Genomic DNA, 27,689 nt, shown 5'->3' with positions numbered 1-27,689 from the left:
GGAGTTTCGATCTCAAATGAATTGTCATAACCGTTTTCATCTTTGAAAAAGCACTACAGGGGTGTAACTTTAAGTCAGATCTCAACACTTCCCTGAACCCATTTGTGCTAAGCAGGGGTTCTGCATAGAGCTCAAATTGCTCCCTGTAATCTTCAAGTGATGTGGTTTGATATTATAGGATTATTGTTTAGGTGGAAAAGAAGGAAAAGAAAGGAGGATCACAGTAACATTCTGAATGAATGATATTAGACCGATATTTATGTGATATAGTACAAAGTTACACGTATTTATGCTAGTTTACTAGTGCACTACTAGCAGCACTAGCCTAGTCAAATGAAACTACTAGCCTAGCTAAGACTCTACACAATAACAACTCTAATATTCTAACTTCTAAGTTCAAACACCTCCCAAGAATTGCCGGTCAAGGTAGCCAACTCGAGCCATCTATTGTGAAATGTAGAATTAATACTGTGTATCACATCTGACATGATCAAGATCTTCCTCTTCAGATCAGACAACAAAATTTTAATTAATAAACATCTATTAAATTTTCATTTACAAGAAACTCCCGAAGAAAACCATTTAACTGTTTTGAATTTTGATGCCATACCTGTTTTTATTTTACATTCAAGAAATGGAGAAAATATATTGATTCTCCAAGCTATCTTTACCTGTTGGCATGGAAAATTCATTTGGAGAAAGAAACCTTCGCAATTCAGGAATGAGTTCTTCTGATGGGATATATGAGAATGTGTCCCTGGATAAGTAAGTCAAAAGTACAAAACCAAATTTTTTTTATTACCTTTTGATAAATAAAATAATATAGCCTACATTGTTGTCAAGTAATGAAACTAGTCATTTTTCCTTCTTTACATTTAAATACATAAAAAATACATTCAATAAATGAAAGAGAACAATTTTTTTTGTTTTTTTTCTCATGGTTATAGACAATACATGGGTGCTATCTAGTGAAATTTATTCAATCATTAACAGAAATATATTCTCTCTTTTAGAGACAAGACACATGCAACCATCACCGTGAATGTTGGGATTCCTTTGCAAGGTAAGGCCTTGGCTCTCCAAGCTAGCTAGTCGGAGAGCCCAAGCCTTATAAACCCCACACAAGAATCCCATACTTCCAATGTATCCCATAAATTGCAATGGAATCCTAAAACATTCCACCATGATCCACAGCCCCAACACCCATTTAGGCTGGCTGTGCACTAACCCCTTTGATTAGTCCCGGACAAACACTGCAATGCCAGCATCACCACCCACACTGCTTGCTTGCAGTTGAAAGAAATGGTGGAAGGCTATCATACCAGTTGATAGAACTTGTGAATCAAAACAGAAAAGAAAGTAAATCTTTATTGAATTAAAGGGAATATCTGCCAATGAGAATGATACACTTCAGATATTTCGAGAGGTCTCGACATTGGACCACTCCTCACAATTTTCAAACTATTCAAAAGTCCCCTAACAATATCCCATTATTCCCCCTTTATAGGAAGTAAATGGTTTACATTTTATAACATAAAAAACTAACCCCTAAATGGGCCCATCCAGCTGCAGCCCAACTACTTCCTTTTTTACACTTGCTTAATCACAGGCCTGTTATCAGAAACCGTATCCAGAAAATTTGAAAACATTGATAACTTTAAAATCAATGCTACTTAATTTCGGTATTGTTAGCATTGACTTTTATTATGTATTGTACTATAGTAGTATTTTAGTACTTTTACTTATTGAAAATGACACACCTATAATACAGAATACTAGCACATAGCAATTGTGTTGCCAATTGTAAGTAACAGAAGCTGGTTGGGGCACTCAACTCTTGTACATGGTAAAACTAGATTTAATCTGGGCCACAATAAACCTCTTTTCCCAAGTTGCGCTGGTTTAGGTTTCTTTTCCAGGTATCAAGCTTATTTGTTTCAGGTAACACTACCAGTCTCTGAAAAAAGTAAAAAAGGATTTGTATCTACCATCTTCACATTGTTGTGGCAGTCAAACAAATGCTTGCAAGCAATCAAATGGTAGGCAAGGCATCCAGAACTGAAACTATCAGATGAGCACCCAGCCGAAGACACAGTACTCCTAATCAGCTCAGGAGCAGTGTAATTAAGTGATGTCTGACATGGCAAAACAGAGTCCGCAACATCATATTCCTGTGCAGCAGTCTAGTAGTCAAATAAGATACAGGTCATTCAAGGAAAACTTACTTTGATCCTGACGATGAGAACAAGATACAAATATAAATTAGTATATTATAATGTCACTTAACAAAACTTTATTTGGGCTACTTAAAAATCAGTCTTGCACAGATATTACAAACATAATCAAGATAATCACGTAGCAAGGCAGAACTATACACAATCATGTGACCAGAAGAATAATCGCACAGGTATGATTCCATAATGCAGAGACATCTGCTAGCAGAAGAATACAAGGTAACTGGAAGCAGAAATTTGTGCCTAAGAATAGTAATCCGTATAAAATTTGTATTTAATCAGCCAATCTTAAATTTCACAATGGTAGAACAGAAAAGGATAAGTATGATAGATTAACTATCAACCCAAAAAGTAATCCGCAAGTAATCCGTATCAACTGTGATTGGCGCTAAAAGAAACTTGAGCAAAAACTTCGAAGAGCAAAAAATATGTTTTGCAATTAAAAGAAACTATGGAAGTAACATTCAGAAATGCAAAGACAAAAATATCGCTCCTGATGCAAGCTGGGCTGTAACCTTTACTAACTAGGAATGGTACAAGCTGGAGAAAAAAAAAATCATATCCAGTTATGCTAACATGACCTCTCCAGTCCTATCCAAGCAATAGCATGATATAACATGGAGATGCAATAAAAATTATATCCCCAGAATAACATTAGCTCATGAGCCATGAAAATGACAAGGCTACCTCAGTCAAAAATTCTCTCCCCAGTTGAAAATAGGAGGAATATAAAAGAACTAAAAATGCATAAAAATCCAGGAATAAGAAACACCGCTCTCCAGCTTTCTGGACTTGAAAGATCAGAATTCGCAGCCTTGGCAGCTTCCAGAAGCTTCCCAGTTAGGTCGACACCAACAATGCCAGCTAAGGTACCGGCGGTATTAGAAACACCCATCACTATTCCAGCATATCTGGGAGCAACATCCATGTGGTTCACTGCGAACCCAGCTCTGCCAAGTGCCAAGAAACCAAGAGCCACAGAAGAACAGAAGACAGCACCCCCAGAAGTTCTGAAACTGGGAATGACCACCAAGGCCAGAGAAGCAACCAAGAACCCTAGGGTGTTCAAGAATTTCCTGGTTTTAGTGACAGATAATATTCTGCTGGTGATCAAGTAGTCGGCGACAACACCGCCAATGTTTGAGAAAAGGAACATGTTGAGATAGGGCATCATTTTAGAGGAACCCATATCTTGCAGGCTAAGCTGAAGGCCCAATTCAAAGTAGGTTGGGAGCCAGTTCATGAGCACATACAAAGCATAGTGAAAGGTGAAATTGTTGACAACAATCGCCCACACAGGGAAGCTGGTTAAGATCTTCACCCAGGGGATTTGGATTTTGGCTGACACTAGTTTTTTGTTGCGAGTGTCAATTTTTTTATTGACGGGAAGCACTGATTCCCCAACACCAGAGGCAGTGGATTTGGGGTCAGTGGCGTATTTGAACCAAAGTAAAGACCACGAAGAGCCCAATGCTGCCTCGGCAAGGAACACAGATTGAGGACCCTTAAACTTGACTAAAGTTGGAAGAAGAAGCATTCCTAGAGCTGCACCTAGGTACATCCCAGAAGTGGTGAGAGAGACGGATCTAGATCTCTCGTGAGGAGGAACCCACTGCGCTAGAACTGTGTGGATGGAGGGGAAAATAAACCCTTGTGCTACACCAACGAGCAAACGAGCAATGACTAAAACCATAACTCGATTCGGATCTAGAGGAAGTAGCGCGCAAGTTAATGACCACAACACAAATGAAAGAAGTAGGACCCTCCTCCCCCCGATTTTCTGGGCTGCCCATCCTCCTGGAACTTGAGAACACGCGTATCCGTAATAGAACGTGGAGAGTATTGCACCTTTGCTCGATTGATTCACTCCGGCGGCGTCAGCAGCAACTGTGTAGGCGATGGAAAAACCAACTCGTTCGATGTAGCAAACTGACGTGCAGATGAAGGTCAAAATGACAATCAAGTAACGCAGAGGGAGATTCATTAGCCTTGGGATTCGACGAAACGGAAGCGTGAGTGTATGCTTAATCTAACCATTGCATTTCACAAACTCTACTACTATCAATTGAATTCCACCTAACCTGCTGGCTACTTAACCGTTTCATCAAATAAATCACCCTAACCTACCTTACCACGTTTTTCTTTACACAGTCACTTCTCTTTCTTTCTACTTCCTACTCACTACTCACGTAACCCTTAATTTAAATCTATGCTGCACATTACTTAGATTGTACCCACTCTTGGGTTTTATTATCGCTCCTAATCCCAATACCAAATCTTTACCCTTACCGTCAAAATAATTATCATTTTACAATTTTAAAATTCAATTATTATTTTTCTCAATTATATCTCTATTTAATAGATTATTTTCTTTGTCAGATATTCATTGTTGAAATTATGGAATATTAAATAAGGATTTCTTATCTAAATTTATATTTATTAAAAAAATTTAACCTATGTACATTAACATAAAAGAACTTACGATTAGTATCATTGATTAACTAAGTTGTGAAAATTCAAATTCTAATGTAGAATTATAAATTATTTTTTATTTTCATTGTAATATTAGTACAGATTAATATTTATTAAAAAAAATTTCTCACTATCTTTAATGCAGTATTTTCTCTCAAACCGCATTTTTTAAGTGTTTAATTTTATTGAATAAAAAATAAATGTTTGGCTTTATACAATTTAAATTTTTAATAAATAAATATTTTTAAAGTATAAACTATATTATAATTAGTATTTAATGTATTCTATTGGATAAGTTTTTATAAAATAAGATTTATAATAAATAAATATTTTAATTTTATAAAATATATTAAATGTTTAACTATGTTTATAAATCCTAAATTTAGTTTTCATAATTAAAAAAAAATAGTGTTGGTCATGATAGAACATGAATCTAGAAGGGGCTTGAATAGATTCTACACTTAGATGGTTTTCTAGGATCTTTAAAACCTTTTTCTTATTCTCTTTTTTCTTATCCCAATTACAATTAATCAAATTCATATTACATATCCGTAATAAGATACAAAATATCAGATATCGCATGCAGGGGATCAAATACTCGTAATGCAAATTGATTTTATAAATTACCTTCTTTTTCTTATTATTACCAAATTGCATATATGATGAATTGAATATGAACAACAATTGATAATAGATAAAGAAACGTTTTCTTGAAATTCTTTTAAACAAATATCACAAGATGATAACAAAATTATATCAAGAGATGAATGTTAAGAGAGAATTACACAATAATCTATACTGGTTCAGCCATACAAGGGCTTACATCCAGTGCCTCACTTAGCACACCACTAAATCAAGTCATTTCACTATAATATTTTTTCCACACACCATGTATAAGTAATATTACAATCAGAATAAAAATCATACACAATCTTGAATCCACAAGATTTCACAAACAAAGATTCTTGCACCCCACAAGAACCTACTTAACAAAAACAAAACCAGTCTTAAGATTTTTCTTAACTCTTCTAGAGACACCCTATCTCAAAGAGTAACATAGCCCAAAAACACAAACAAAGATTTAAGATCAAAGAGAATACACTTGATATGTATAGAATGATCTTGTATAGAGATTAACTCAAAAATCCTTGAAATATTTCAAGAACTCATCTTCTTCAATTAATCTTTAGCACTTGTATTCTTTCTGAAAAGTTTGTGATATGATCTTATTCTAAAACGTTTTTCAGAGTATAATAATGTTTTTTCTTGAAAAGGATTATACTTATAATGCAAAGAAGATTTCAACATTTAAAATTTTTGTAACCGTTGTAATTTATTACCTGTGAAGGTAATCTATTACTAGATTTTTAAAACTGAAACCACATTGATTTTAGAGCAAACATAATCTATTACCAGATATGGTAATTGATTAATCTGTGCTTCTTAGTAAGCATAAAACTTAATTTGTACAAAGGTAATCGATTACTAGAATGGGTAATCGATTAACCCGATACCGAAAGCAATTGTTTCACTCAAAAGTCACCATGGTAATCTATTACCACAAATGGTAATCGATTAAAACAATGAGATCTACAAAGTTCAATTCAAATACTAATTTTTGGTAATCTATTACTTGAAATGAAAATCTATTACCTCACTTAACATTGAATTCTTTTGAATGATTCAAGTTTAATTTAATGTTAAAACACTTTGTAATCTATTACCAAAACTTGATAATCTATTACATTATGTTTTTGTATAAAATGAGAAACATTGAGATACGTTTACTAAAAAACCAAGATAAATTTTGAAAATAAACAACATAACAAGCAAACACATACAAGTCTAAGTCTTATGAAATAACCAATACAATGTCCTTTTAACATAGGCCAAAAATATAAAATGAAGCAAACTTAAACAAAGCTACATTAAAACTAAAACTACATCTTCAAAAAGGCTTCAGACTCAACAAATAGAAATAATTATAATTTTTTTTAAAATTACATGAACTAAAAAAAATAATTTAGGAATTAGTAATAAATTTATCTAAAATTTGATGAATTAAAAATAAATTTAAATTATGATAATTTTAAAATATTAAAGTTTAATTTTAAAATAAAAATAAATAGAAGATAAATTAAAAAGGATAGATCAACACGAAGTATAAGTATACAAATAAAGAAAAAATCATAATGGTTTAAGAGAGAGGATTTTTTTTTATTAGTTGTTGAATGTCGAAGAAGAAAGAGAATTTTGAGAGTTACTAATTGAGTAAGCAAAAATAATAAGAATGTCAGTTCTACTTATACTCAATGGGGACATGAAAAAAAATGCTCACACTGAGTATGATAAATACTCATTCAATAGGGGTGTTGATCGGATTACATCAATCTGACAAATTTGATAATTTGATTCAAACCAATTAAATTAGTTTAAATTTTATTTTCGTTTGGATCCAACTTAAACAAAACCAATTAAATTAGCTGTTGATTGATTCAAATATCTTACACATTTAAAATCTGAAACAACCTGAACTAAATCAATTAATTTAAATATTTTTATTTTTATTGGTATTGGGTGCATCTAATGAACATATTCATTCTATCCTTCCAATATGGGTAGTCTTCTCCATTGAAGGTCGGGAGCCTTGTAAGAGAAGCTTCTTCTGGTAGGTACTATTCTTAACTACTAGTCATCTTAGGATATTTTTCATTGGCATTGTTAGTGCTCAACCATGTCAAAGGCTGAACTTTGAAACCAAATCGTAAAGAAAAGAGAAACACTAGAAGGGGGATTTGAATAGTGTTACTAAAAAATTCCCACTTTTTGCACTACAATGAAATAGTAATTGCAACATATATGAGAGGACAAATGAAGCAAAGAGTGAACCTAGGGATTTATACTGGCTTGTCTTGACCTCTAAGACTACGTCTAGTTATTTATCCAACCATATTAAGTTTCATTATCTTATCAAGATACAAGTATTTTTTACCAAGTCACTTTTGGTTCAACCCCAAGTATTCTTTGAATTGCCTTTTCAAGCAATCTGCCCAAGTATTCCTTATACACGAAGCCTCTCTATGCTTCAACATCGAGTATTCTTTTACAGTCAAGCTTCTCCAGGTTTAAACAACTAGTATTCTTTTACAGATAAGTCTCTCCAAGCTCAAACCCAATAACTTAAAGTTATAATTTTTTTGTGGAGAAAAAATAAACACTAGAAAGGGAGGTTGGATAATGTATATCAAAAACTCGCATGATTTTCTATAGCGAAGTAGTAACTCTAGTCAGATAGAGTATGAAGAGTAGTAAGATAGAATACTGAGAATTTTTATACTAGTTCATCTCAATCATTGAGATGACATCTAGTTCATAATCTAACCAGATTGAGTTCCACTAACTTTAAACAAAAATACAAGTATTCTTTAACAAGTCACTTTTAGCTCAACCCTAAGTATTCTTTGACTTGCCTCTTTAAGTAACTACCCAAGTATTCTTTTATCAACAAGCCTCTCCAAGTTTAGCAACCATAGTCAAGCCTCTTCAGGCTCAAAATAAGTATTATTTTCAGACAAGCCTTTTCAGATTCAACCTTATGGCTATGGTTATAAAGGTTACATAAATGTTTTGTTTGTCTCACTTAAATGTTATACAACCAGTACAGAACAATGAGTATTTACAAGAAAGAATAGATTTATAGAGAGCATGTTTCTATACAAATGTATATGGCACATATCTCTTATGTAAAAACAAAAATATATCTTTTTTCTTGAGCTTTGAATCTTCTTATATAGTAGCTCGAAGAAGATGATTGTTATAACATTTTGAATCCAGCCCACAAGTTTACTTCATTTATCTTCATCGTCTCTCCTTATGATGGTAGATGACCATTTGACTCATTTAATGCAAGCATTAAATGCATTTCACCAAATGACATCTCTTATCTGATCAAGGAGTCTATTTATCAACTTTCCATACAAAATGGAGCTTGCAAAAGTAATGCTAGTGTAGAGCAGTTATAATAGTGACTTTATCTACTTTTTCCGTGATTTTAGGGATCTTGGTTCTAATGGAAAGCATGGTTCTTCTCTTTAATAATTTTGTGAGTTCCAAGATGGCTTTCTGCTTCAATCTATTAAGGAATGAAACATTCAATACAAATTTTATCATTAATCTCAATAAATAATAAACACTCAATGTATATGAGATAAATTGTATGCTTTGTCTGATTTACAACATCTCATAGATGATCTGTGTCTTACACTTCATCTGATACACTTTTCAAAGATATTTTTCAAAAACATTTTTGCAAACATTTCTTCTTTATAAAACACTTTGTTTATTAGCATTAAAAATATAAATTCAAGGGATCTATATCATCTTTTGACTTAACAGGTTTAGAAGGCTATTTCATTTTCTTGTAAAGACATGATACAACAAATCACGTACAAAGACTTTTACAAAAAAAAGAATGAAGATTTTACAATGACCAATCTCTATTGTCATAATTGAACTATCGTATATTTCTTTCTAAGCTTCCTTTTATAAGGCTTCAATGAAGATGACCATTTCAAATCCTTGAGCTTTCCTCTCATGGCTTGCTTCGTTTACCATGCATGTGTCAAGATGTTGCAATGATAAAGCATCTTTTGATTGCAGCTTTTTGTATTGCAAAGATAAATTGTCCTTTTTTAACTCAAAGCATGTCTTTATTTCCTTTTTGTAGAATGTTTGTACCCAATAGGTGTTTTTAAATTTGATCTGTTAAGGAAACATTCAGATTTAAGAAATTTCTTATTTTAAAGACCGCAAAATAATAATGATTTAATTCACATATCTTTTTATGGCTAAGGGTTCATCTTATTCATTAACAAAATCATCTTAATGTATTTATCGTCTCATAGCATGATTTGTCTTACTAATGAATTGCATCTTAGTGGAAGATCTGTCTTAGTTATTTTGAAAACTTTATGCTATTAATCAATAACGTCTATGTTTGTCAACAAAACTTAAGACCAGGGGATCTAAGATTTTCTTTTGACTTAACATTCTCTCCCTTTCAAACGGTGAAAAATATGCATTTTTGAAATAAAGTTTTGATAGAAAAGCCTAAGATACTAAACATTTTCTTTCCTGAACAATTAAAAGATATTGGTAATAAGACGAAGTAGTTTCTTTTTACTAAAACCTTAAAAACTTTTATGAGTGAAAAACTCATTTTTCTAAAGATGATTTTGAACAACACTAGATGAAATCAGAGTAAAAAATCAAGATTTTCACAAAAGAAGAGTTTATTTATAAAAGATTTTTGACAGTGTTTTTTTTTTCTAGAGATAGATGAAATTGTATAAGATGCATAACAAATCAGCATAACAAAGATTGAGAAATTAGATCAAGTCATACTCAAAGATGTATAATACAATATACATTACAGAGTAGATCATAAAGTATGTATCAAATCAGATGTAAATCTATATTAAAGCTATAATAGAGCATAACATTCCTTATATGTATCAGAGCAAGAAATATGTAAATCAAGCTCAAGATGAAGACTTGATGTTGTTAGTTTTGATTATTACAAATATAAGCCTCTTGAATGGAAATAATGCAACTTGTATCTTGTTTTATGTTTTGGGCCTCTTGAAAGAAAAAAGCGTAAATAGTAACTTGTTGTGTGAAAGCTTTGTTGTTTGTGTGCTTGGTAAGTAACTTAGCCTTGTATATCTATCTAAATGATGATTTATAATGAAAATAAGTTTTAAAATTAATTTGAAAAAGAGAAATGGTAAAAATAATTGAGATATTAAGTTTTTACTTAAAATAATTGATTATCTTAAGTAATAATTGATTATTTGATCCATTTTTTAATAACTTGAGAAACAATTGTTGTAATAATCGATTGTTCGGCAAAACAATCGCTTATTTCAAAAACTAGTTTCTAGAATAATTGATTATTACTCAAAATAATCGATTAAATTATTATTGGTTGATTTTCATATCTACTGAGAAAAAAATAATCAATTATCCATGTGATAATCGATTATTTCTGTTAGAAGACTTATCATTTTTCACATCCAAAACAAAGAGACTTGAATCTTTGTGATATATTTTTTTCAAAACACTTTGGAAAATGTTTTTCTTTACAAGAAGAGGTTTAGTAACATTTATGGAAATGTCAAGAAAGATTTCAAGATTTGAATTGATCAACATATTCATGGAAATTGCGTTCAAAGCATGCTTTCCATTTGTATGAAGTGCATAAGGCTTGAACCAGGAAGCCAACAGTAAGAGTCAAGGCATTCCTACGGTCACGTTGTGAGGCTTCTAGATTTAGTTCAAGAGTAAGAGGATCAAGATTTGGGGAAACTTTAGGGAAATCATCAAAGAAAACAATATCTACAAGTAGACGAATAAAAAATTGAACATTAAAAGAGGTGTCATGGTGAAGCTTTCGAAAAAGTTAGTAAAAAAGGTTGTTGGTAGAGGGTAGAGTGGTCAAAGAAGATGGAGTTTAGAGAAAAAGTGACCCACAACATATAAGGGATAGTCTTTATCAATGTAGGAGACCCCCGATTGATGATGTTGAGTAAACCGCATGTGCTTCACATCCTGAAGGTAGGCAATCTTCTTTTACTTCCCTTTATAGAGTGAATATTGCACAACCTTGACTTTGTAGGTAAAAATGGAGAACTTGGTCCAAGGCTAGACCATACACAATTTTCTTTGCCAACCAATCATGAGAGGAAGATTATGAGGGGTTCCTTCATAACTTAACTCTAGAGTAGTCTGAAAATGACATTTGTCTTCAAGCTCATGGTGTTTTTCATTGATGAGTCGTTAAGTCTTGGCATTTAGATGATGTTGACCATATAGATCGAGGGGGTGGACTTTAGTGAAGATGCATGTTCGAGGATGGATGGTGATGGGTTGCTCATCCTTGTAGCACATATGAAGGAACACCTTCATGTTATAGTAGGGAGATCGCCTTATGGAGTCATTCATAGGGGGCTCTCAAGTATCCTCATCAGTCGTGGTCTCCTTGGCCAGATGGTCATGCTCAGCTTTTTCCCCAGAATCAAAACTTAGGATTTCAACATCCTTTCCTAGTGGTATTGTAGAAACAAAAGCCTCAAGGCTACAAGGATAAGGAAAAACCAGGGAGGTGTCAACATTCAAAGGTATGACCTCTAATGCAAACACTTCAAAGTATAATTATGCATTGTCATTGGCCAATTTTATAGTCTTAGAGGTAGACTATAAGAATTCTTTAATAGGGGGTAGCATATTCAATTGGTTTTACATTTTGGATTGTTGGTATTGGAGATGTTGGTTGAACTGGTGGTGTATGGGTAGCGTCCTAAACTGGTGGAGTGAGATCTATTTTATCTGTGATTGTTTGGATAACAAATGCATCAATTTGGGTAGGTCTAGGACTCTTGTCCATGTCAAGCAATTGTTATACAGATGAAACTGTTGGGGTGGTGAGGTCTTTAATAGACAAACGTAGTGTTTCCTTAAGAATTATGGCCTCTTTAGCGAACAAAGTTTCAACTTTTTTTCTTTGCTTTTCTACCTCCTGTTGAGATAGAGTCTTGGCATGCTTAAAGAACCTTTACTCTTCCTTCTGAGTTTGAGGCTTAACAAGGCCTTGAATTAGATGACACTTTTTAGATTTTGGGGGGAAAGTGGCTTCTATTGTAGGTTGAGGTAGTTGTGGTGATGGTGACTTAGGCGTAGGGTGAGAGAGATGGAAAAAGAACGGTTTGTCATCTAATTTAGATGAAGGCACATGTACATGAATGCAAAGATGTTTCGATACAAAAGTTTTTTTTATTTTTATTTTTGTTGGTGGAAGAGAGGCTTGCGTTTGGGTTTAAGGAAGATTTGGTGAGGGTGGCTTCTGGTGGTGTTGTGGTTGGTGGTGGCCTTCTTTATTGGTGGCTCTTCTAAAGGCTCCATCTTCACTTCCACAATGTTCCTTTTTACTTGAGGAAACAAATGGGCAATCCCCATTCGCTTCAAAGTGGTTGGGGTGACTTCACTACCTTTTTTCCCTTCTCCAAGCCGGTGGTGTCAACACTAGCCCTCAAAATGATCTTAGTCAAAAGCATCCCATAGGGAATGGGTGTTCTCTTGCTTCATTTCTAGTTTCATTGTCTAAGACAAGATTTTCTATGGTTATAAACTAGACTAGGCAAGTTGATCTTCACCCTGAAGGATAGACGGTAGAGGCAGGATTTGTCAACATTAAAAACATTATCTTTAGAACCAGTTCAAGGGATGAATGTGTTGAAGAGAAGATTGTGGAAGAGTATGCACAAAGGATTCAAGTTAGCCACTCGAGGATACTTCTTCAACTCCTTCTTCTCAGCAAGAGAAGGAGTGGAATAAATATTACATGAGCAGTTGCCAAAGTGATGGTCATCTCCCAATCACGGGAGTAGGAAACCCCTTCCTTTGTACAACCTGAGAAGGTTGTTATGATGAGAGGGTTAATCTTAACATTTTTTTAGTCCACCTCTCCCACCATAGCTTGTGCCTCTGATCTTGTTGATGCCTAGAAGTAGGTATAAGAAGCATGGAACCAATCGCACTAAAACACAACAAACTTGGTCCATCTAGCCTTATCCAAATAATACTTTATAGGATAGCCTTCATCTTGCAATTTTTGAACTGTAATGGTCTTTCCTAGAAGAAAAAAGCTTTCTAGATGCTCCTTCATTGGGATCTTCATATTTCTTATTGAAAGTGCCTTTAGTGTCATGAATGTTGTTGTGGTTGGAAAAGAAAGTTCTCTGGTAGCAAGGAGAGATTGAGAGAGTGTGTTTGCTCAAAATGAAATAGTTACGTCTCGAGGATAGAGGAATATAAGATGGTTACTTTTCTTCTGAAATGTGTTAGGTAGGTGAAAGGACACATGGAGAGAGAAAAGTACAACTTGATGTGACAACATTCTAGTCATCCCACATTCTCGTGCAACATTTTACCAAACCTCATTTTGTAATCATTTTAGCACATTGAATTATAATTAATGTGAAGATATCCTTTTAGAGTGAGATGATATGTGAGAGAACATATATATCAAATAAAATAATTAGTCAGATTAATGAGTCATAAACATGATCCACGTAGGCATAAGATGATGCAAATCAAACAAAATAAAAGGTAAGATGATAAATGTTTAGTTTGACAAACATCTAAAATGTAAATGTTCTCTAATAAAATTGAAATATTCCTCAACCAAAACCTTAGTAAAAGTATCAGCCTATTGGTGATTAATGTTAATAAATTTTATATCGAAAATTCTTTTTGCACATAGTGATATCTTATTTCTATATTTTATGCCTTGAAATGTTGCATGGGATTTTTAGACAGAATAATAACACTAGTATTGTCATAGAATATAGGTATATGATTTTCAAAACTTTAATAGTCTTTTAGTTGATACTTCACCAATAGTAACTAAGAGCAACATCCAACAATAAAGATATATTTTGCTTTTGCAGTAAAGAGGGTTATTGAATTTTGTTTTCTGCTCGCCCAAGAAATGAGACATGAGCCTAAGAAATGGCATCCTCCACATGTGTTTTTCCTCTTAATCTTATCTTCAACATAGTTTGCATCACATAATCCTACTAACCTGAAATTGTTTTTTTTCCTCATAGAACAGACTAAGGTTAGTAGAACCTATAAGGTATTTGAATATGTGTTTAATAGTTTTAAGATGATACTCTTCACGGTTAGATTGAAAGCGAGCAAATATGCATACGGTAAGCATGATGTTAGGTTTGCTAGTTGTCAGGTAGAATAGAGATCCAATCATACCTATTTAGATTGTCTAATCTACTTGTTTAGTTGATTCATCTTTTGACAAACTTATAGGCAGATGCATAGTAGTGGGCATTGGTTTGCGATCATTCATCTTAAACATCAAGATAATTTCCTTTATATATTTTTGTTGATGAATGAAGATGTCTTCACCTATTTATTTGATCTAAAGTCCTAGAAAAAAAAAACTTAAGTTCACCCATCATGCTCATCTCGAATTCATTCTGCATCAGCTTAGAAAAATCTCCACACAAAGATTCATTAGTAGCACCAAAAATGATGTTATCAACATAAATTTGAACAAAAATAATACTTATACCTGACACTTTTCTAAACAGAGTTGTATCAACTTTGTCTCTCACAAAATCGTTGTTTAAAAGAAAACTACTTAGTCTTTCATACCAAGATTTAAGGGCTTGCTTGAGACCATAAAGAGCCTTTTTTCAATTTGAAAACATTTTCTTTAAAATTTGGGTTTTTTAAATCATGAGGTTGTGTAACATAGACTTCTTTTTCAATTATTCAATTAAGAAAATCATTCTTTACATCCATTTGAAATAGTTTGATATTTTTATGAGTTGCAAAAGCTAACATAATTTTGATTTGCTTTGAATTGCCTCTTTAACCAATTATCCAAGTATTCGTTTTACACAAAGTCTCTCCAAGCTTCAACATTGAGTATTCTTACATAGACAAGCCTATTTAGGCATAAGAAACTATTATTCTTTTACAAATAAGCCTCTCCAAGCTTAAATAGTGAGTATTCTTTTATAGACAAAACCTCTCCAGGCTCTAACAATAAGTATTCTTTTACAAACAAACCTCTCCGGGCTCAAACCCAATAACTTGATGTTACAAAGGTTTACAAAGTTGTTTCGTCTTCCTTTCAAGATTTGATATAATAGGTTAAACACAAAGATGATTAAAGAAAGAATGAAGAAATAATATTTTGTTCTAGATCGTTGTATCTGATCTTTATAAACTTCAAACTTCCTTTTATAAGGCTTCAATAAAGATGATTGTTGTAAATTCTTGAGCTTCTTTCCCATGGCTTTCTTTGTTTGTCTTCGTGATTTGCTTCTTTAAGAGAGAAATGTCTGCTGGTGTAATTGTCGCAACCCGAAAATTTCCGATCTTGCGACCTATGGTTTAAACATCCTTATAAAGATCTCATCAATTAAGGAATGCCCGGACACCAGACTAATCCTTAATTAATGGTTTTGAAAATAGGTTCTATGGAGTCGCCACCAATGTTTTACCCAAAACATTGGAAAAAGAAAAGATTTTTTAAAGTTCAATAATGGCCTTGATAACCAGAATTGGGTTTGGGGGTCGATTACGTGTAGGGAAGGTATTAAGCACCCCTACAACGCCCTCAATCGGTACCCTATGATGAAGTTAATGTGATAAGAAACAATAAATTAAATATTAGATCCCTTTTATGAATTACTATTTACATACTTGAAATTTAAATTACACGGTTGACCCTAAAACGTCTACATGATTGCTCTTGTTATAACAAAAAAATAAGAAGTAAAAGAAAGAGAAGAAGATTAAATGAAATACCTCGTGGCAAGCTTTGTTAGATCTTCAAATATGAAAAAATATAGGTGCTTTGGGGCAACCTTTCACACTACAATGCCTCACAAAATCTCAAGAAATACAAAAGAGAGGGGGAGAGAGAAAAAGAGAGAAATTTCGTGCTCTAAGGAGTCTGAACGAAATTTTTGGAGTCCTGAGAAATGAGCCCAAGCTGCCTATTTATAGCCTTCAGAAGGGGTCCAGAACGGCCCGTTCCGAAATCGGAACGGCCCGTTCTGGATCTAGCCGTTGCGTGAAAAATTCTTAACTGGAACGGGCCGTTCTGAAATTGGAACGGCCCGTTCCAGAGATAAGATTAACACACAAATTGTTGGACTGGAACGGGCGTTCCAATCGAGGATTTTTAGGCCATTTTATTAACTTGGAACGGCCCGTTCCAGTTAAGATTTTCACCCTTTTTTGAGGAGGTTGGAACGGCCCGTTCCAATCTTGGAACAGCCCGTTGCAATCTTGGAATGGCCCGTTCCAATTTAGGAGCGGCCCGTTTCAAATTAGGGTTACTGGCTATTTTAGGAACTTGGAACGGCCCGTTCCAAATTGGGAACGGCCTGTTCCGGTTTTGGAACAACCCGTTCTAGTTTTCTAAAATTAGCTTATTTGGGCTTTTGGGCCTTCTAAAGTCCTATCTTGTTGTTTGCATGCTTCAGGAGCTCCTTCCCTTCGTAACAGAGGTCCATTCCCTTGTTTGTATGCCCCCGGACGAAATTAGGTGTCTACAGCTGCCCCTCTTTACTTGTCCTTTGGAATAGTAATGTGTTGCTTTTCCAAAGGCAAGAAAAGACGTAGACATTTTGTCCGGGTCTTCTCTTCGTCTGTCTGGTGCTTCTACGTTGTTTCCCTTGTGATAATGTGTTCCTTTATTTATAGCTTCTTTAAGAGGGAGTATTTTCATAGCCTCTCCAGGCTGGAGTATTTTCATAGCCTCTTCAGGCCGTAGTATTTTCATAGCCTCTTCAGGCCGTAGTATTTTTATAGCCTCTCCAGACCCTAGTATTTTCATAGCCTCTCCAGGCCAAAGTATTTTCATAGCCTCTCCAGGCCAGAGTACTTTCATAGCCTCTCCAGGCCAGAGTACTTTCATAGCCTCTCCAGGCCGTAGTATTTTCATAGCCTCTACAGGCTGTAGTGTTTTCATAGCCTCTACAGGCCGTAGTGTTTTCATAGCCTCTATAGGTCGTAGTGTTTTCATAGCCTCTACAGGCCGTAGTGTTTTCATAGCCTCTACAGGCCGTAGTGTTTTCATAGCCTCTACAGGCCGTAGTGTTTTCATAGCCTCTACAGGCCGTAGTGTTTTCATAGCCTCTCCAGGCCGTAGTGTTTTCATAGCCTCTACAGGCCGTAGTGTTTTCATAGCCTCTCCAGGCCGTAGTGTTTTCATAGCCTCTCCAGGCCGTAGTGTTTTCATAGCCTCTCCAGGCCGTCTGCTGGTGTTGATGATGTGATTGCCCCTTGACGAGGATTGTTGGTAAGTGGTGCCCTTGTGCTGGTGGGAAAAGGAGTAGATGATTGATAGAGATTCTGGTGCTACCCCTGCCATGTGAGTATTGTGATGCCTCTCCAGGCGTCTGCTTTTGGTAGATTTTTTTGAATTTCGCTTTTGTTTAGCTTTGGCTCTTTGATGTTTGAAGCTTTCCTTTTGTGCTATTTTTTTTAAATGCTTCGACTTTTTCAACATTTATGAAGCTTGCCTTTTTCTCATGTCGTTGTTTTGCTCTTTTGTCAAGATGCAAGGAAATAAATAAAAAATGCTGGATGCTTTTTTTTCATGCAAGATTTTTATTTATTTATTTTTGAATAATCCCCCTTGGATAAAGAAAAATTTCTAAGTGTGTGAAATGATTTTGGATGCGTGCAATGCATGTTTTGATTTTTGTTTTTTTTTGTTTTGTTTTGTTTTGTTTTGTTTTTGTTTTTTTTCTAGAAGGTGGCTCTCCTTTTCTCCTTCTCACGAAGAGACTGCTTCGATCGATGTGCACTATTAGTCATATTGGCCGTTTGGTGTATTGAGTCATTTTGGGGCTCCTTTTTTATTTTTGTTTAGAAACCCTAATTTTTGCCTAGGATGTATCCTAGCGGGTATTTTTTGCTTTTTTTTTCATTTGCCCTAATTTTTGCCTAGGATGCCCTTTGCGAGTTTTCATCCTAGCGGGTCATTTTCATTTTTCTTTGTTTCTTTTTTTTTGTACTTGTTTAAATTTTGACAACCATCAACCATATACGTCATCAAGATTGGACAAGACAGAAAGGAAAGAAAAAGATGATTTAGAATGAATGGTTAGCAGAGGTAGGATGATTTAGAATGAATGGGTAGTGGAGGTAGGATGATTTAGAAAGAATGGGTAGTTGAGGTAGGTGAGTGTTTAAGTCTTTCCTTTTTTTTTATAACAAACATTTCCTTGGATAATTATTATAATCATTCTTCTAATTATCTTGAACTACAAATCTGAGTCTCAGGCAGAGTCTTCGCAAAATTTGGCCCCTTGTAGAAATGTTCAAGCCGCCTTTTAGCATTCAACTATGAGAATTATCACTTGCTATTTTTATCCTTTTTAGATCCCTAATTTTTTCCTAGGACGTGTCCTAGCGGGAACTGTTAAGTCTCAATTTTACCTCTTTTTGGATGAGACTTATTGAACGAATTCCACTCATCCTCTGAACCATTGCAATTTAATTGTTCTCTTTTTGGTTCTTTTTGTGTGCAGATATAACTAACCCAAATTTAGTTAACAATACCTTAATACACCTCATTTTTTGTGCAGGTATTGAGCTAGGGACTTGAGGATTGAAGATCCATAGGATTGGAAACTAAAGGAGCTAAGGAGCAGAGAAGAGGTTATGCGTCGGGCGCAAGGTGATCCGCGCCGGGCGAGCAAAACAGAGCATCTCACCTCTGGAAGCTATTACGTCGGGCGCACTATGAATTGCGCCGGGCGTGTCCTGAAGACAGAAGGCAATTGGAAGGCCATGCGCCGGGCGCGAAGACTTATGCGCCGGGCGCATGAACCCTAATCTGTCTCCCCAAGCTCGTATTTGAAGGCATTTTCGGGGACTTCTCCCCCATTCTCACATTGGGTGCCTCCAGGAGTTGTGGAAGGGATTCCCAGGGCTTGGGATCGTCTGTGTGCGGATCTTTCCTTCGGTTCTTCACTTCCTCTTCCATATCTATTTTGTATTTGCCCTCATTGTTGTGAGTGGTTTCACCCATTTTGTGGGGTTAGATGTAACCAACGTACTCTATTGTAATCTTTACGGTTTTAATGATATATATATATATGTTGTTTTATTCTTTGTTGTGTTTGTTTCTATTCTTAATGCTTGCTTTGGATTGATCACCCTTTGCATGATTTAAGGTTCCATGGGTATTGGAAAATAACCTTTGAAACTAGTTCTGAAACATATGCCTAGTGGTGATTGTATCTAGGGATAGAGCTTGACCCATTAGTAGTCTTAAACCCTAGCCCGTAATGTGGGTGTAGATATTGGGTACTCAAGGGATTGATATTCAATATCCGCACTTAGACTCTTTCTCTAAGGGATTAGGTTTGAGTAAACTCTTGGGTTGACTAAGCAATGAATTTAACAAGAGATTAAGGATACATTAGTGTTACGTTTGGTGAAATCTGATCCCCACAACCTCACAATACCACAATATCATTTCTAACCTTTTCCACTCTCAAACAAATATTTTTATAGCTTTCATTCCAGTAGTCATGATCTTTAATTCACATTCACATGACAAACTACAAATTGGAATTATTCTTTAGTCACGAATAGTCAATAAATGCTTATTTTACCTTCTAATCCCTCTGGATACTATATTTTTACTACTTGAACGGCCGGTATACTTGCCGTGTTTGAGACCGTTGATAGAATTTAACTGATTTATAAATTAAAACAAAAGTTTTTTAACGGAAATCTCAACAAGTTTTTGGCGCCGTTGCCGGGGATTAGCAAGGCAATTTAGTATTTATAGCTATTTGTGATTTAATCCTTTATTGTTTTGTTATTTTTTATGTTAGCAATGAATTGTTGGAGCTAACCTGTGTACTCTAGTCTTCAGCTTTCTCTTGTATGCAAGGTACTGTTCAAATTAGACTGACCAATCCTTCTGAGCCGTTGTTGAGCAATCATGAGGTTGCACACGGGGCAAAGGGGAACAAGAGCAACAGGAGGAGAAGGAGAATCAGAGCACTTCAAGTTGGTCATCGTCAGGCTCGGGACAGTAAAAAAGCGCTTCCTGGGAGGCAACCCAGAGATCTGAACTGTGTTTTAGATTTTTGTTGCATGTTGTTCTGTGTTATAAGTGTTGTTTTGTATTATGTGTTGTGTTTTGTGTTATATGTTGTTTTGTGGTATATGTTGTTTTTGTTATGTGTTAGTTGTTAGAATCATGTTTGAATGAGTAAATATAGGGCACATTTTGTTTGGAATGAGGCAATTCTGTGTCTAGGTGGAAATAAGGCATGATCCTAACTTAAAACCTGGGCAAATTGACCTTTTAAAGTGACTACGCGCCAGGCGTGACTATTTTGCGCCCGGCCTAATACTCATTTTTTTGGTCTCTGAAACCACCACGCCGGGCGCGCTTAAACGCACGCTCGGCGCGATATCAAATTTTGGACCTCGTTGAGTTTTACTGATATGAAGCCCGACGCATCTGTTCTGCGCCCGGCGCAAAACATTCCTGATACCTTGTATTTAGCTATTTTCATTCATGTTTCTTTGTGTTCTGTTTGTGTTGCATTGTCATGATCCATTTCCGTGTGTATGCATGTTGTGCTTAATTTTGGTCTAAGGATATTCTCCAGTGTGTTATAGTTGCTTGGTCATCACTGTGTATACATTTTTGTGCTCACCATTCTTGTTCATGCTTATACTCCGCGACCACTCTTGGTTACTAGGACTTTCAGGCATATACTGGTTGGCCTGGGGACCAGGCTCCTAAGTTTGGGGGAGTGGAGCTGCTGATGCAGACGGAGCCGATGATGGTGGAGCAGCCCCTAAAGATGATGATGACCAGACCCCATAGAGGGAAGTATAGGGAGCCTACCTTAGTTTACCTTTGTCTATTGCAAATTATTTTTTGCCTTTTAATTTTAGTACTTTAACTGTTTTTATATTTAGTTCTTTTTTGGTGATTACTTTGTTGGTTCTTTTGTGAATAGTCTGCCTTAGCATGGTTTTTAATCTTGTTGATACTTGTTTTGCTTGTGGTCGATTCTGGATTATAGTTTGCTTGATGTTTATGGTGTGTGTACCTTTGACATTTTCAAGTCACATTAGATCTTTAGTTCATGACTAGTTGCATACGGGTTTCAATGTTGATCATAGAACTGAGCTGAGTTTGATAGTTGTGGATGCATAGCCGGGTGAGGTGTGAGCCTAAATACCTATGAGTGAACTACACTTAGGTTGCATGATAGACTTTGCTTGAGTTTCCCTGGTGGTTTGCTTATGTTGTGCACTTATATGATCAAGGCATTCACATTTCCATATTTTGTTAACCATCTAAGCCAAAAAGCCATATCCACTTTCCACTTGACCCATACCTTCCTAAGCCTAAACACCACACCTTCCACTTATCCCAAACCATGGAAAATTAACCATAACCTTTGCCTTGGTTAAGAGAGCAAATTGATGACATCAAATAAGTTTGGGGGAGTTGAAGAATGAGGAAATTTGGGAAGAAGAAAGTATGTGGTCAGCCATTACTAAGTAAAAAAAAAAAGAAGAGAAAAACAAAAAGCAAAACAAAAACAATAAGGCTAATGGCTTGGACCCGGAAAAGGGCATGTACCAAAATGTGTAATGAGGTATGGAGAGGGACATCATTGTAAAATCTTATTTGCTCTCTTAAGCTATAGCACCTTCAATCCTTGAAAAATCATAAAACTGCTACTGCTTGACCCTGCTTGACCCAGAATTGCCCTAATAAAGACCTTGTGATAAGTGCCTGCATTTGTTTTACCACTGGTTTCATTTGGAAACGAAGAGCAAAGTTGAATCATGTGGCGTGAGTAGTAGACTAGAGAGAAACACTCACCCTGATACACTAGTGTGCATAGAGAGAAACACTTTCCTAGTGAGGATGCATACACAGATAGTCTTTATTCTTCTCAGCTCTTTGATCTCTTTTGAAACCTTTGTTTGGCCCTTGTCATGTTCTATTGCAATAATTGTGCCTGGAAATCCATCTGAGGTTCATGCTTGAGAAAAGAAAATATAAGTGAACTAGGATGTAGAAATTGACTCACTTGCATTGCTTGTTATCTGCTAGATTAATTACCTTTTGCTTGAGGACAAGCAAGGTTCTAAGTTTGGGGAAGTTGTTAAGTCTCAATTTTACCTCTTTTTGGATGAGACTTATTGAACGAATTCCACTCATCCTCTGAACCATTGCAGTTTAATTGTTCTCTTTTTGGTTCTTTTTGTGTGCAGATATAACTAACCCAAATTTAGCTAACAATACCTTAATACACCTCATTTTTTGTGCAGGTATTGAGCTAGGGACTTGAGGATTGAAGATCCATAGGATTGGAAACTAAAGGAGCTAAGGAGTAGAGAAGAGGTTATGCGCCGGGCGCAAGGTGATCCGCGCCGGGCGAGCAAAACAGAGCATCTCACCTCTGGAAGCTATTGTGTCGGGCGCAATATGAATTGCGCCGGGCGTGTCCTGAAGACAGAGGGCAATTGGAAGGCCATGCGCCGGGCGCGAAGACTTATGCGTCGGGCGCATGAACCCTAATCTGTCTCCCCAAGCTCATATTTGAAGGAATTTTCGGGGACTTCTCCCCCATTCTCACATTGGGCGCCTCCAGGAGCTGCGGAAGGGATTCACAGGGCTTGGGATCGTCCGTGTGCGGATCTTTCCTTCGGTTCTTCACTTCCTCTTCCATATCTATTTTGTATTTGCCCTCATTGTTGTGAGTGGTTTCACCCATTTTGTGGGGTTAGATGTAACCAACGTACTCTATTGTAATCTTTACGGTTTTAATGATATATATATATATGTTGTTTTATTTTTTGTTGTGTTTGTTTCTATTCTTAATGCTTGATTTGGATTGATCACCCTTTGCATGATTTAAGGTTCCATGGGTATTGGAAAATAACCTTTGAAACTAGTTCTGAAACATATGCCTAGTGGTGATTGTATCTAGGGATAGAGCTTGACCCATTAGTAGTCTTAAACCCTAGCCCGTAATGTGGGTGTAGATATTGGGTACTCAAGGGATTGATATTCAATATCCGAACCTAGACTCTTTCTCTAAGGGATTAGGTTTGAGTAAACTCTTGGGTTGACTAAGCAATGAATTTAACAAGAGATTAAGGATACATTAGTGTTACGTTTGGTGAAATCTGACCCCCACAACCTCACAATACCACAATATCATTTCTAACCTTTTCCACTCTCAAACAAATATTTTTATAGCTTTCATTCCAGTAGTCATGATCTTTAATTCACATTCACATGACAAACTACTAATTGGAATTATTCTTTAGTCACGAATAGTCAATAAATGCTTATTTTACCTTCTAATCCCTGTGGATACGATATTTTTACTACTTGAATGGCCGGTATACTTGCCGTGTTTGAGACCGTTGATAGAATTTAACAGATTTATAAATTAAAACAAAAGTGTTTTAACGGAAATTTCAACAGGAACTTTCCATTTTGTTCTTTTTTTTTTTTGCCTAAGATGCCCTTTGCGGGTTTTCATCCTAGCAGTATTTTGCAAGAGATATTATTTTTTGGCATAACATTTCTTTGCTTTGACAAAGTCTCCTGCCATCCGCGTTTGGGATGACCAGCATCTTTGATGATTAACACTGCCCCCCATTCTCGTACACTAAGGAGAAAGATGTTGCCCCGACCTATGGTTATTGAGAGAGAGTTCTTTCATGAGCCGAGATTTGTGCTTCCTTTGTTGGCCAAATTGAGCGAAAGTTGTTTTTTTTTTTGCAAGACTCTTATTATGCAATGAGAATCTTGTGTAAGACTCTTCTAATCACTTTCTTATTTTTGTGTGTTTCGAGGAGGTGATCTTCTTATCTACCTTAGACTCAGATAATGCGTTGTAGATGTTTGAAGCTTTGATTAATTTTATTATCTTCGGTCATGTTTGTTTTTTTTATTGTGATTGATTTTAGAATTTAATATGTGGGAAGAGGGGGAAAAGAATAAACACAAGAGATTTATGGAAATGATGTATATTATTGATGAATGTAAAAAACAAGCCCTTATTGTGAGATCCCACAACCCTGGGCGAAAGTTATGGGTAAAAAGAAAACAAAACTTAATGGAGCCCCTGCCCCAATGGCCTTTCAACATTGCATTCCAAGGTCACTTCTTATCGTGCTTGTGCAACGGGTATTTGTTGATGTTGGGTGTGTTGGTGTCAAATTTCAACCAACCAGCGTCTCTAAGTCCTTGCACACGAAATTGTAGGGCCTTGCATCGCTCCACGGAGTGCCCCAGAGAGTTAGAATGATAGTCGCACCTTTCCTCGGGCTTGTACCACAATGGGTAAGGAGGGTTCATCTTCTTCGTTGGAGGAAGTCGTACTAACATCGAGGACTCTAAGAGTTGGGGTAGTAGCTCTGCATATGTGATGGGGATTTTGTCTACTACCTTGTCATCTCTAGGCTTTTCCTGTGATGCAGCTCGACTCTTTGGAGCAAAGATGACAGTGTGGACCCCTTCTTCCCTCTTCTTTTCATAAAGCCCTTTTGACAGACCATTGTCTAGCGGTGAGGGCTCTATGGTTTCATATCCGAATGGGATGTCTTGTATTAGGTAGGTCTCGATCGCATTTTTACCGCCAAATTTGTGGTCCTCAATGGTTCTCAATCTTTCCTCTAGGGCACCCAGATGGCCTCTGATGTCATCGATGTCGTGTTGCATTCTAGTCATGGTCTCAAACGTCTTAGCCATTTGTTGTTTGAGCTGTATGAACTCCTTAAAAAGTACATGAATTCCTTCTTGTAAAGCTTCCATGACTCTTCCACCCTAAGCGTTCGTGAGTATAGAGTGTTGAAAAGCCACCTTTGAGAGATAAGATAATTTCCTATTAAGCTTATTTAAATGGTAATGCATGAAGGGAGTTTCTATCAAAGACTTAATGACTCATCTTTGTCGAAAGGTGAGTTATCGGTGTTCCTCTTCATAATATTTTATGATGTGACAGAGGTCACACTGATTTCTCGTCTTTGATACAAATCCCCTTGTGATCCTAAATATATGATATGCGTGTTCCCCTTTTTTATTATCCTTTTATTTATTATATTCTTTATTTTGTAGACAATGCATGATGCCCCCCCTTTTTTTTAAAAAAAAAGAAGGAATGTATGCTTCTCACGGATCTTATTTTCACACTAGGTCTTCTCTTACATGATAATACATTTTTTTTAAGTTTTGTGTTTTTCTTTACCTTAGGGGAATTATAAAAAATAAATGAATGATTTGAATAGACAAAATGCAACAAACATATGCTCATACAATCCATAAACAGTCGCGTATAAATCCATGGACAGTGGTCCCTGTTAAGAAAAGTGCATTGTATAAGGTGGTTCTAATTATCCTCACTTTGGTCTTAAGGCTCCCAAGGTGCCCCCATTATAGGGACCCAGTATCTCTATCGCCGTCACCTGGCAAACTCTAAGGTCTGTCGCAATATTTCGGGCTAGAGTAACCGGTTATCACCTTGGGTGTGATTTCCGACAAGGCTCGCAGGCTCCAAGGCCAAACTTGGGCCGGTCGTACGTCAACCACTCCCTATGTTTAATACCCTCATGCCCCCGGGTGTAGGGGGAACTGTTGTGTGCTATGGTTTGTGTGCAGTTGTTAATTCAAACATGTGCAAAATTTAAACAAGCAAACAAATATTAAAGTCAAACAAATAAAACAAATAAAATAAAGGAGAAAAATATTTAAATTATTATTTTTATTTTATTAACTTCATCAATTAAATGGGCCTGACCCTGTTTGAACGTCCCCAGTGGAGTCGCCATCTGTCGCAATCCGAAAATTTCCAATCTTGCGACCTATGGTTTAAACATCCTTTTAAAGATCTCATCAATTAAGGAATGCCCGGACACCAGACTAATCCTTAATTAATGGTTTTGAAAATAGGTTCTATGGAGTCGCCACCAATGTTTTACCCAAAACATTGGAAAAAGAAAAGATTTTTTAAAGTCCAATAATGGCCTTGATAACCAGAATTGGGTTCGGGGGTCGATTACGTGTAGGGAAGGTATTAAGCACCCCTACAACGCCCTCAATCGGTACCCTATGATGAAGTTAATGTGATAAGAAACAATAAATTAAATATTAGATCCCCTTTATGAATTACTATTTACATACTTGAAATTTAAATTACACGGTTGACCCTAAAAAGTCTACATGATTGCTCTTGTTATAACAAAAAAATAAGAAGTAAAAGAAAGAGAAGAAGATTAAATGAAATACCTCGTGGCAAGCTTTGTTAGATCTTTAAATATGAAAAAATATAGGTGCTTTGGGGCAACCTTTCACACTACAATGCCTCACAAAATCTCAAGAAATACAAAAGAGAGGGGGAGAGAGAAAAAGAGAGAAATTTCGTGCTCTAAGGAGTCTGAACGAAATTTTTGGAGTCCTGAGAAATGAGCCCAAGCTGCCTATTTATAGCCTTCAGAAGGGGTCCAGAACGGCCCGTTCTGAAATCGGAACGACCCGTTCTGGATCTAGCCGTTGCGTGAAAAATTCTTAACTGGAACGGGCCGTTCTGAAATTGGAACGGCTCGTTCCAGAGATAAGATTAACACACAAATTGTTGAACTGGAACGGGCGTTCCAATCGAGGGTTTTTAGGCCATTTTATTAACTTGGAACGGCCCGTTCCAGTTTTGGAACGGCCCGTTCCAGTTAAGATTTTCACCCTTTTTTGAGGAGGTTGGAACGGCCCGTTCCAATCTTGGAATGGCCCGTTCCAATTTAGGAACGGCCCGTTCCAAATTAGGGTTACTGGCTATTTTAGGAACTTGGAACGGCCCGTTCCAAATTGGGAACGGCCCGTTCCAGTTTTGGAACAGCCCATTCTAGTCTTCTAAAATTAGCTTATTTGGGCTTTTGGGCCTTCTAAAGTCCTATCTTGTTGTTTGCATGCTTCGGGAGCTCCTTCCCTTCGTAACAGAGGTCCATTCCCTTGTTTGTATGCCCCCGGACGAAATTAGGTGTCTACAGTAATAAATGTTTGCATTAAATGATTTCACCAAATTATCACTTCTTATATGATTAGAGATGTTATTTATCACCTTCTGGCACTAAGTAGGTAGAACATGCGTGTGTCAAGATGTTGTAGTGATGAAACAATTTTTGGCTTCAGCTAGAGATAGGAATAGGCCATGTTAGGCTAGGTTTTGAATGTATAGGTTGAACCTGTTCTACAAAATTAAAGCCTAAACCTAATCTATTATCTATCATAGACCTCTTTTCATAGGCCTAGCCTGGTCTTTTTAAAGCCTAGTGTGGCCTATTAGCCTATAACAAAAAAGAAAATTTGTATAAAAAAATTTG

At 36.0% G+C, this 27,689-nt stretch overlaps 1 protein-coding gene across 6 annotated transcripts; it reads right to left on the bottom strand.

Moving 5' to 3' along the window:
• Positions 1-218: 218 nt before the first annotated feature.
• LOC109815986 (putative anion transporter 5) lies at positions 219-4,454 on the bottom strand. 6 transcript variants are annotated; one of them, XR_014430575.1, is made up of 3 exons: positions 1,989-4,454; positions 611-757; positions 219-503 (listed from the first exon to the last, which is right to left on the bottom strand). XR_014430575.1 is itself a non-coding variant. In XM_020380827.3 (2 exons), exon 1 carries the CDS (start codon positions 4,216-4,218, stop codon positions 2,923-2,925), a length of 1,296 nt encoding a protein of 431 aa, XP_020236416.1. In that variant the 5' UTR covers positions 4,219-4,454; the 3' UTR covers positions 1,351-2,232; position 2,922. The 6 variants fall into 6 exon arrangements, 3 of the variants coding, with proteins under 3 accessions (XP_020236416.1, XP_020236417.1, XP_020236418.1); XR_014430576.1 differs by having other exon boundaries at positions 672-757; XR_014430574.1 differs by having other exon boundaries at positions 219-757.
• Positions 4,455-27,689: the final 23,235 nt, after the last annotated feature.

Source organism: Cajanus cajan, chromosome 11 (assembly GCF_000230855.2).
Source record: "Cajanus cajan strain Asha chromosome 11, NIPB_CcT2T_4, whole genome shotgun sequence".
NCBI lineage: Eukaryota > Viridiplantae > Streptophyta > Magnoliopsida > Fabales > Fabaceae > Cajanus > Cajanus cajan.
Note: the sequence above shows the minus strand (reverse complement) of the source record. Positions and strands in the feature narration are given on the sequence as shown.

What these genes read in the sequence shown, in the direction of transcription:
- LOC109815986 (XM_020380827.3), bottom strand. Translation starts at nt 4,218, where the DNA reads ATGAATCTCCCTCTGCGTTACTTGATTGTCATTTTGACCTTCATCTGC.